Genomic DNA, 11,356 nt, shown 5'->3' on the forward strand with positions numbered 1-11,356 from the left:
TCCCTTCCTGCTCACTAGCACACTGGCTTTCAAACCTGGCGGCCTAGCAGAACCTTTGATGGAGCCTTTTACTCCCAGAGGCTCAGACCCTGATCAATTTACCTGGTTAAGGCTGCAATCTAAGAGTCTGTTTCTTAGACTCCTGGAAGCATCTTATGCATGGCTGGCCTTGAAACACTGACCTAGGACATTCTAAACACAAATAGAGAGAAAAGAAGTAGGCCCTTTTATGAGGTGCTTCTGTGCCGTGCTCTGTGCTAGGTGTTAGCTCTTTACGAATCAACAAGCAGAACAAGTCCCCCAGGCCTCCCCACTAATGGGGAAGAGGGAGCTGTTGTTGTTGTTGCTGCTGCTCTACTGGGGACTGAACCCAGAAGTCCTCGACCACTGAGCTACATCCCAGTTATTTCTTATTTTGAGTGTTCCCCATGATTTTATGCATCTCCCAAGTATCTTATTCATGATTGGGCTTGAACTCCATATAATGTGAGACAGACAGTGGGTGCCAGGGTAATCAGACAAAGGCTGATTTTAGAGGTGGGCTAAAGTGACAGCTATATCAAGTTCACGACATTGAATTAGATCTTCCTAACCCTGACAAAAATACTATGAGACTCACAGTCCTGTGCTAAATCCTTTCCTTCTACAACTTGGAGTCAGGGGTGTATTTAAAAACATTGGGGAGGGGCTGGGGATGTGGCTCAAGCGGTAGCGCGCTCGCCTGGCATGCGTGCGGCCCGGGTTCGATTCTCAGCACCACATACAAACAAAGATGTTGTGTCCGCCAAATACTAAAAAATAAATGTTGAAATTCTCTCTCTCTCTACCTCTCTCTCACTCTCTCTTTAAAAAAAAAAAAAAAAAAACATTGGGGAAACCAGGTGTGGTGGTGATCCCAGGCCTGAGATCCCAGCAGCTCAGGAAGCTGAGGCAAGAGGATCACAGGTTCAAAGCCAGCCTCAGCAAGTTAGCAAGGCCCTATCTCTAATTATATAAATAATGTGTGTGTGTGTGTGTGTGTGTGTGTGTCTGGGGATGTAGCTCAGTGGTTAAGTGCCCCTGGGATCAATGCCTGATACTAAATAAATAAATAAATAACCCACTGGGGACCCGAGCATGGTGGTGCTCTCCTGTAATCCCAGGGAGTCAGGAGGCTAAGGAAGGAAGATCATAAGTTTAAGGTCCTAAGCAACATAGTGAGACCCTGTCTCAAAAATAAAAATGGCTAGGGATGTGGCTCAGTGGTTAGGCACCCCTGGGTTCAGTCCCTCATACTAAAATAAAATAAAATAAATAACACTGGGGAAAAGCACCTGGTGGCTTCCTAGCCAAATGTAAATGGATCCAGGAGGCGGGCCTGGGAAATTTCTGATTGCTTAGAGGCTGGGAGTGATCCTTTGGCAGGTGGTGGGGCACCAAAAGGAAAGCTTTCCCTGGGACCTTGACTGATGGCAGCAGGACAGTCAGACAGCTAAGACAATGAATGTTGGAGTGAGAGTTCTAGATCGTCAACCTCCTTAGCCAAGTGACTTTCAGCTTCTTTGCCTCACTTTTCTCACCTATAACATGGACATGATGAGTTCTACTGTGAATTGTTGGAAGAATTCTTTTTCTTTCTTTCTTTCTTTTTTAATCAGGACTGAACCCAGGGGCGCTCAACCACTGAGCTACATACCCTGCCCTATTTATTTTTTTATTTTCAGACAAGGGCCTTCGCAAGTTGCTGAGGCTGGCTTTGAACTTGTGATCCTCCTGCCTCAGCCTCCTGAGCTGCTGGGATTACAGGCATGGGCCACCACTCCAGTTGGGAGGATTCTTATGAGCTTTTGTGTGTCAAAAAAGAATTGCTTATTTGACTTGCTTGACCTCTTCTGCGAATGTCTCATAGGTTTTTCCTTAAAAAAAAGCGTTCCCCATGATTTTATGCATCTCCCAAGTATCTTATTCATGACTGGGCTTGAACTCTGTATAATGTGAGACAGACAGTGGGTGCCAGGGTAATTAAGACTGTGGAGAAAACAGCAACTAGTGGTGGCAAAGTCACCAAGGCAGAAATGAAATTGAGCAAACAGTGGTGGCAGCCCAGGCAGAGCCTCACCTGGGAAGAGTTACTCAAGAGGAAGCACTTCTGTTGAGACTCTCCTAAACCTAACCCTAATGCAGTTTTTTTCTTTCTTTTTTTTTTTCCCCTCAGGGCTAAGGACTGAACCCAGGGCTTTGCATGTGCTAGGCAAGCACTCTGCCACTGAGTTAAATCCCCAACCCCTGTTAAAGTAGCTGTTGTTGTTGTTGCTGTACTGAGGATTGTACCCAGAGGTCCTCTACCACTGAGCTACATCCCAGTTATTTCTTATTTTGAGACAGTCTTGCTCTGTTTCCCAGGTGACCTGAACTCATGATCCTCCTCCTGCCTCAGCTTCCAGAGTAGTGGGTGTTACAGGCATGACCCCCGGCTTGCTATTGCAATTTCCTTCATGCTGATGAGGTTTAAAACATCAGAATAAAACACAGCAAGTCTTTTTTGCCTCTGCCTTATTAAGTTGCTGAGGTTGGCCTTGAACTTGTGATCCTTCTGCCCCTGTTATAAGCACAGTGACACTTGGGGTATTGGGAGTCTGGGTGCCAAAACCAGAGAGCTGGGGTCATCAGGAGAAAAAGGTGTAGAAGAGGAACTCTGAGGAAGGTCTGGACTCTGGTGTTAGACTGCCTGACTCAGATACCGCCTGTGAAAGTCCCAAGCTTTCTGTGTGCCCCTTCGCCCATCTGTGAAGTGGGAGAGCAATAGTATCTGCTTTCACAGGGCTGCTGAAGGTTGAGTGAGCTGGTGCCTGCTGGGTATGAACTGGGTATGACTTGGTTACTCTCTTTAACTTGGTGTGTGGCTACCTGAGTAAGTAAGAGCTATTGCAGGGAACTTTGAAGAGAAGTTGGCGCCTGGGGGTGGGGATGAGCCTGAGGTTTGGAGGATGAGCTTTGTTTTGTATCTTCCCATGAGTCATTTTTACTTTGACAATTTCAGAATTACAGAGAAGTTGCAAAAAGCCCCATATATCTTTCACTCCAACTCCCCAAATCGTAAATTTACATTTGTTTTATCCTAAATGTTTAAATAAATGTTTTATTCTGAACAATTTGAGGGTAAGCTGAGGCCATGACCCCTTTACCCCAAATACTGGATGAGTATTTCTTAAACTAAAGGATATGCTCTTACATAATTAAAGTCAGTAATCAGAATAAGTAACAACCTATTTTGGGCTTACCAGGAGTTTTACACAACTACCTCATTGAATGTTTATCCTAGTGAGATATAGGGTCTCCATTTTACACTCGAGGAAAGCTGAGGCTGCAAGTTCTAATTAACCGGCCCAAGGTCACAGAGCCATTAGCTGGCCAAAACACGTCCACATCTGCTTATTTTCACAACGCAGGGGCTTAAACCACCACTCTGTTCTGCTGCAGTCTGGTTGGGCACAATTCAGGAGCCACTTGTCAAAAGAAACGAACTTTATTTTTAGAACCACACACACCAAACAAAAGAGCTCCTCAGGAAAAACCTTCAGAGCCCAACTGCCACCACCAGCTTCCCACAAGCCTCTCCACCTCCCCCACTCCTCCTGCTCTTGAGGCCTATTGGCTGGGTCGTGTGGGCGGAGCCAAAAAAATCCCCCAATGAGCAGCTCCGTGGTCTGAAAGGGCAGGGAAACAGCCCAATGAGCATCACTGCAGAGGAGCCAATCAGCTAGAAGTTGCTGGGGCTGCTGTGAGCCAATCATCAGCTGGCAGTCTGAAAGTTTGCTGGGGCCCCTTAGGCTGTGGCTCTCAACATCTCCCCCTCTCTGTTTAAACAACAAGCATGTGGCTTAGGGACCGTGCCTGCCTTAGGTTGTCCAATAGTACATATGGTTCTTACCCGTTATCGGATGAGCTGACCTCAAGGCGTCAGCCTCCTGTCTTAGGTTGGTACCATTGCAATTAGATCTTACTCGTCACTGACTACCGGTCCAGTATACAGCCACACCTGTAGATAGGTCTTTGTATCAGCGGAGGTGGGGGGTGAGGTTCTTTGCCTTACCTCTGTTGGTCCCCAAATTTTAGCTGAACGACCATGACAAGCAGAAGGGAGGAAGATACACCAAGCCAACTGACGGTTCCTTTTGGAAAAATTGTACCACTGATGACATCATCAGCAAAAATACCCCAACACTACCACAAGTTGCTGCACCAACAGATAGTTCACAATGCATACAGGTGAGTTCACAATGCATACAAGTGATACATAGTCCAGGCAAGTTCTGCAAGCAGTTCAGTGATGGCTATTGCAGAAGCTGTAGATTGGTTTTATCTTTGTCTTCACCGGCACTGGGATGAAGATAGGAATTCTGGCAATAATGGCTAAAGAAAAAATTATGTAACATTCCAGAAGGCACTAAAAGAAAAAAATTTTCTTAACAATTTACATTGTCTTGAAGAGAATTATTAAATATAATGAAAAGGAAAGGTGAAAGTAAACAAACAGATCTGTTAACCTCCTTTTTTGTTCACATTTTAAAACAATCCTTAACAGCTGTTTACCCAACTTAAATTAAGCCATTTAAATCACGTGAATAAAAAAAATTATTTGGATCCATTTTTGCATGAGTGCTCATCATATATGATATATGGACATACTGGCTGGGCACAATTCAGGAGCCACTTGTCAAAAGAAACAAACTTTATTTTTAGAACCACACAAGCCAAACAAAACAGCTCCTCAGGAAAAACCTTCAGAGCCCAACTGCCACCATCGGCTTCCCACAAGCCTCTCCACTTCCCCCACTCCTCCTGCTCTTGAGGCCTATTGGCTGGGTCCCATCGGCGGAGCCAAAAAAGTTCCCCAATGAGCAGCTCCGTGGTCTGAAAGGGCAGGGAAACAGCCCAATGAGCATCACTGCAGAGGAGACAATCAGCTAGAAGTTGCTGGGGCTGCTGTGAGCCAATCATCAGCTGGCAGTCTGAAAGTTTGCTGGGGCCCCTTCAGCTGTGGCTCTCAACACTGTTCTATTTGTATAAATTCTATTTTTTATATTATTACAGATTAAATTCGCTTCATAACTTGCACAGTTGGTATAATGTAGTTTTCAGTGTCACTGTGCAAGAACCATCAGGCCTGAGACTGTAGGAAGAGAGGACGTCAGTGGGGTCAGGAACTAAAAACCAGTCTGCAGTTGCAAGCACCGTCCACTAGAGGGAGGTAGACGCTGCGCCGGGTCTCTCTTCCTCTACCTCGTCTCTCTGGTCAGCCTGGGAAAAGAGCCCGCCTCTTGACCCATAAGGCCCTGGGCCGGAAGCTCCACTCTCTCTTCCTGTTCTCCATCATGGCGGTGAGTAGCGGAGGTTTGGGTTTGGTTCGCCCTCATCCATCTCCATCCATGGCGGGTCGAGCCCCCGGGCCCTATGTCACCCGTGAACCGAGGAGGACGGAGCCCCCAGAGCTGCTCGAGCCGAAACTGGCCGGGCCGTGCGGGCTGAAGGCACGGGGCTGGACCCTGTCATCTCCTGTCCTCCTAGGAGCTGGCTTTGGGAAGTCGCTCCGAGAGTTCAGGGCACGGCCGGGCCGCAGTGCGTGCAGCTGGAGCGAGGGGAGGGTCTTAGGACATGGGGTCCAGGCCCTTACCCAGCCCCGGGGACTTGAGACTTGTCAGGTGCTGGGGAACTTCGGCCGGTTGCTCTGCTTAGAAAAGCGACAGCCTTCGGCCCCAGCCCGCGGACAACTTGGGAGCGTGGTGGGGACGTCGCAAACCACGTGTTTCCTGTTTCCTCTGAATTTAAAGTCGGCTTTCGTCCCCTTCTTTTTCGGCCTTACATGGGGGTGCTCACCCAGCGCTTTGAGCCCCTTGGGGTTCGTTCTCAGTGCTCACCCGTGCCATGCCGTGCGTGCGGGTCAGTCGTGGTCCCGAGCGGACTTCCTTCCTGTCTCCCCGGCAAACACAGCGAACCCTTTTAAATCCTTGGGGCTTTATCTAGGGTTTGGGATGAGCAGGAAAAAAAATAGGGCGCGCAAGTGGGAAGTAGTAAAAACCGAGGTCTCGGCTGTGACCGGGTTGTGAGTGTGTTGACTGCGGTGCTACCCTGTTGGCAGCAGGATCAAGGCGAAAAGGAGAACCCCATGCGGGAACTTCGCATCCGCAAGCTCTGCCTCAACATCTGTGTTGGGGAGAGTGGAGACAGACTGACCCGGGCTGCCAAGGTGTTGGAACAGCTTACAGGCCAGACTCCAGTGTTTTCTAAAGGTGAGTACTGGCGGACATGGAGGGGGCTGGGGGTTTAATTAAGTGTTAATGAACTACTGAAAGAAGCATCCTCCCTGTGGAGGTTAGTTGTGGTGGCATACCACGTTTCTGTGAGCAAATCTCCAGCTCACACTGACCCAAGTAAAGATTTTTCAAGTAAGTAGGACATGAGCAGGGTCCTACTCTACCTCGAATCCTCCTTACTTGGATAAGAGTAGGATCATAGGAAGGGACATTAGACCTGATTAGCAGGTAAGGTGATAACAGGTTACTTTAAGAACGGGGCTGTATACTGAGACTGCCTGAATTCTGATTCTGGCTTCATCTCTTAATGTGAGTTGGGCTGATTGGGCCTCCGTGAGCTTATTTGCATAAAGGAGATTATAGTAGTTGCTTTTTCATCAAAGTCAAAGAATAAAATGAATTAGTGTATGCTCTATTGCTTGAGGATAGTGGAATTTGTTGAATCCTTGGATTCAGATCCTGTTTCTTATTACCAGCTGTGATCTTGGGCAAAGTTGATAACTTCTCAGAACCTCATTGGTAAACTGAGGATAAGGATGCAATAAGCTTTTAGCAAATATTGGCTGTTATCAATAGTGTTTTGTTTTCTTAAGAACATAATGACAGGCTGGGGTAATGGCTCAGTGGCAAAGCGCTTGCCTAGCACATGAGAGGCATTGGGTTTAATCCTTAGCACCACATAAAAATAAATAAAGGTATTGTGTCTATGACTACAAAATTTAAAAAGAACACAATGATTGTCATAGTATTAGTGCCTCTTCGACCTATTGTGGTTATGAACTTGACCTTTTGGAGACTTGGTAGTATGGCTTTGCGTTTTTAATTGTTGAGGTATGACTGGATTACTTTTAAGTTGGAAAATTCGTTTTTTGTGTTATAGACGAAGTTGGTAAAACACCAGCACTTAGAATGTGGATGGATATTTAGTGCCTCTTTTGGCTATGGAGATCTTCTGGGGAAGAGATGAGTGCAGTATGACAATACCTAACTCCTTGTTACCCCTACCTGCAGCTAGATACACTGTCAGATCTTTTGGCATCAGGAGAAATGAAAAGATTGCTGTTCACTGTACAGTTCGTGGGGCCAAGGCAGAAGAAATCCTGGAAAAAGGTCTAAAGGTGAGGCTGGTCCCCTCACAGGGCACTATCGATTAGCACCTATTTAACAACATGTAGGTAATTATAGTGGTCTTAGTTAGGATTTAATGTGCTATTCTTTTTAGTGTGCTGTATGCCCTGCACAGGCATATATTTTAGTTTCTAAAGTACTTTTTCTATACTTAGCAGGATTAAACTGTTTTCTTTGATGGTTGAAAAGATGGAGGGGTAGTGGATTAGCTCAGTGGCAGAGCGCTTGCCTGGCACATGCAAGGACCTGAGTTTGGTCCTCAGCCCTGAAAAAGTGAAGGGAAAAAAAAATAGATACTTGAGAGTCTAGGAGTCATTTTGATGCCTCTGCTCTTTGGAAGTTGGGTAGTTTCTATGAAATCCATTGGTAGGATATGTGATTTGGTGTGGGGAAATCCAAATTGTGTTCCCTGCAAAGTTAAATTGAATTGTAGTTTTGTTTTGGGGTGCCAAGTATTACAGGTTGAACTAGTTATTTTGGGGTAGTTAAAAATAACAAGTAATGAATTTGTTGCATTTTTCTCCTCAGGTGCGGGAGTATGAATTACGGAAAAATAACTTCTCAGATACTGGCAACTTTGGTTTTGGGATCCAGGAACACATCGATCTGGGCATCAAATATGATCCAAGCATTGGTATCTACGGTCTGGACTTCTATGTGGTAATGAATAGACCTTTTTCCCACTCCTGGTGTGTGAGGAGAGGGGAATTGGCTACTCCTTTTTCTTTTGTGCTAGCTTGATGTTCAGATGTTGGGTTGAAGCTTTGAGTATTGTCTGCTTTGTGTTTTCCCCCTTTGGGAAGATGAGTCTCATTTGTGGCAACTGTAGAGGTACAGCACAGGACAGACAGACAAGGTCCTTGCTGTTGTGAAGCTTTCAGTCTGAGATCAAGTGCCAACATGGCTTAAAAGGGGAATACAGGGAATTTATTACAACCAGTGAATTGGAAATTTTCTGAGAGGTACTGGTGCTGCATTTGACCTGGGAGTTGGATACACTGAGGCTACTCTTTCCCAGCTCCTTCCCATGGACCCTGGGGAGATTCGGCTTCCACCCAGATAACTTAGAACCAGGTTTGGGTGATGCAACTGTAATGCTTGGGGATTTTAATGTAAAAGTGACTATTTGTGTTACTGCAGTGTTTTTGGTTCAAACATAATATCCAGAAGCAGCAGGCTTGACTAATATGGAACCTGAATTAGGTAGAGACACCTTTACCAAATAACACAAAAGTAATGAAAATTGGGTATTTGTGGAAAGTTTAGGGCAGCAAACCTTTTTTTTTTTTTTTAAGAGAGAAAGAGAATTTTTTAATATTTATTTTTTTAGTTTTCGGCGGACACAACATCTTTGTACGTGGTGCTGAGGATCGAACCGGGGCCGCACGCATGCCAGGCGAGCGCGCTACCGCTTGAGCCACATCCCCAGCCCGCAAACCTTTTATTTAACTTACTTTTTTAAAAGAAAATTGCTTTGGAGATTAGGGAACAGTAGTAGAGAATCTTCAGCACCACCGGAAGTTGGGTAGGGAAGGAGGAATTTGTTGAAAATTCCAGCCTGTGCAGCAAGCCTATCTTATAGCATTAGGTTGTTTGGAATGCCAGTGACTGTTCTGTCAGACACTGAGATCATCCTGGGTCTTGCTCCAGAAACCCAGATTTGCCAGGTGACTTGATCAGTCTCCAATGTGTGAGTCTTGTCTGTCTGCTCTTGACTCTGAGCTGGCTAGGTGACTGTTGGTTATTCCTGGGACAGGTGCTGGGTAGGCCAGGTTTCAGCATCGCAGACAAGAAGCGCAGGACAGGCTGCATTGGGGCCAAACACAGAATCAGCAAAGAGGAGGCCATGCGCTGGTTCCAGCAGAAGGTAAAGCTGATGGATCTCAAGTGAAGTGGTGGTGGATGGAGTTGGGATTTGGGGGTGCAAAATATGGTACTATTTGGTGGGTAGCTTCTTTAAGGAGAGAGAGTATTTGGGCAGCTTGGCAAATGTGGGTTTCTGGGGTTGGTGATTTAAAAGAACCCCCAGAACTATGAATATGGGTAGCTGGAAGGGGAGGAATATGGCTTTAAAAGGAACCCCCTTTTTTCAGGTATAGGGTAGTGAGTACAGTATAGCAATTGTTAGTTGGCTTCCCATTTAATCCAGAAACATGGGATTCAGAAGTTCATGTATTAGTTTTGAATTCTCTGATGTTAGCCTTTGCTGCAATCATTGCTGTTGCCTCCTTTTCTGAAAAAAAAAATAAAAATCTCTTCTCTTTCAGTATGATGGGATCATCCTTCCTGGCAAATAAATTCCCGTTTCTGTCCAAAAGGCCAATAAAACATTTTCAGTGAAATGTACATTACTGTTGTGTGTTCTGTGAAAGGAGCCTGGCCATATTCAAGTCCCTGGACCTCAAGCCACTTAAAGCTTCGATGGGAATAGCTGGTAACAACCCTGTTCTCCGTTTGGATGCCATTGTTTCTTGGCAGATCCAAGTCCAAGTGTTGTCTGTGCTTACCACACCCTTCTAGGTGATGCTGTGGTGCAATAGTCCATGTAAACTGGTTTTTAAAAGAGGGCATGGTTGGGGCTGGGGTTAGATTTAGGGTCTTGATTAAAGGTAGGGTGCAGTTCTCCCCTGTTCCTGGGAGCTCCCTTGTGTTCAAGGATTTGGTGTGTATGGAATGGATCACAGGCTTTGGTTTGAGCTCGAGATTAAATGTTGGCTTAACTTTAGACTTGGTTGCCTTTAAAATGAGAATCTGTTTCTTGAAAAAGCAGAGTAAGTAGATAAGAACAGTCTAGATTTGATTCCCAGCCTTTTATTACCTTGAGTGAGGAATCTTCCTCAGTTCTTATCTGTATCATGGAGGAAATAATAACAACATTCTTTTTTTTTTCCTTAATAACGATATTCTTTAAAGGGTTAGTTTCATACTGAAAGAATGCTTAAGACTAGTAATGTGTTAATTTGGCGGTGGGGGGGGGTTGCTGGGGATTTAACCCAGGAGGGCTTAACCACTGAGCCACATCTCCAGTCCTTTTTGTTTGTTTATTTATTTGTTTGTTTTTGAGACGGCCTCACTAAGTTGCTGAGGTTGGCTTGGAACTTGTGATCCTCCTGCCTTGGCCTCCCAAGCTGCTGGGATTACAGGCTTGCACCACCATGCCACATTTCGTCTTTGTGTTTTGGTAAATGAAAAACATTGCTCTTAAAAGCTTACCCTCTCTTAGTATATAAGTAGAATATTTATTTGTTGCTTATAGTGATTTATCATATGACTTGGAGCAGTAATCAAAAGGTGTCATTTCTCTGGCCATTAGGCTGGATTTGGCTATTGAAATCATCATTCTAGGTTTGGGGCTTAAATTTTTAGTACATTCTGATTCTGTTCAATGATTTACTCCTTTTGATTGGTTCAACTTTTTTCTGTTCATGCCTTTGTAGGTGTTTTTAAGCCTGGAGGCTATTTGATGTGCCTAATTTTTAGACCAGTTGGTTAAAAGAAAGACTCATAGAATATGTTACTACATACTTTTTATTTCACTTACACATGCATATTCACTTCTAATATTGTAGGGCCAGGGCCACCATCTCATAAATGCAGTAAAGATGGAGTAAAGGAGAACGATTTTTGTGGTTTACCTTCATTTTTTTTTTTAAGGGGGAGCCTGCCTGGTTTTATTAACTTAAGAATTAAATAATGGCTACAACTAGAATATATATTTGTGAACAAACAAGGTGGTGGGTGGGTGGCTGAGTGCAGAGGGAAGTGGGCATGAGTTTTACAGAGGTGGAACACATTCTGATCTCATCAAAAGCATTGCAGAAATAGAAAATGCACAGTCCTGTTGCTACCACCATCCTCTTGCACTAACTGTTTTTAGACTTTACTCTATTTTTTGTATTGCTATTTAATTTTAACAATATAGACCTGTCTGAACT

At 44.9% G+C, this 11,356-nt stretch overlaps 1 protein-coding gene across 2 annotated transcripts; it reads left to right on the plus strand.

The window, feature by feature from the left end:
- Nucleotides 1-5,309: 5,309 nt before the first annotated feature.
- Rpl11 (ribosomal protein L11) lies at nt 5,310-9,767 on the plus strand. 2 transcript variants are annotated; one of them, XM_027937503.2, is made up of 6 exons: nt 5,310-5,360; nt 6,119-6,269; nt 7,305-7,411; nt 7,950-8,081; nt 9,178-9,288; nt 9,689-9,767. In XM_027937503.2, the coding sequence occupies exons 1-6, from the start codon at nt 5,355-5,357 to the stop codon at nt 9,716-9,718; spliced, it is 537 nt and encodes a 178-aa protein (XP_027793304.2). In that variant the 5' UTR covers nt 5,310-5,354; the 3' UTR covers nt 9,719-9,767. The 2 variants fall into 2 exon arrangements, with proteins under 2 accessions (XP_027793304.2, XP_071473582.1); XM_071617481.1 differs by having other exon boundaries at nt 5,336-5,360; nt 6,122-6,269.
- The last annotated feature ends 1,589 nt before the right edge of the window (nt 9,768-11,356 follow it).

This window comes from Marmota flaviventris, chromosome 10 (assembly GCF_047511675.1).
Source record: "Marmota flaviventris isolate mMarFla1 chromosome 10, mMarFla1.hap1, whole genome shotgun sequence".
Taxonomy (NCBI): Eukaryota; Metazoa; Chordata; class Mammalia; order Rodentia; family Sciuridae; genus Marmota; species Marmota flaviventris.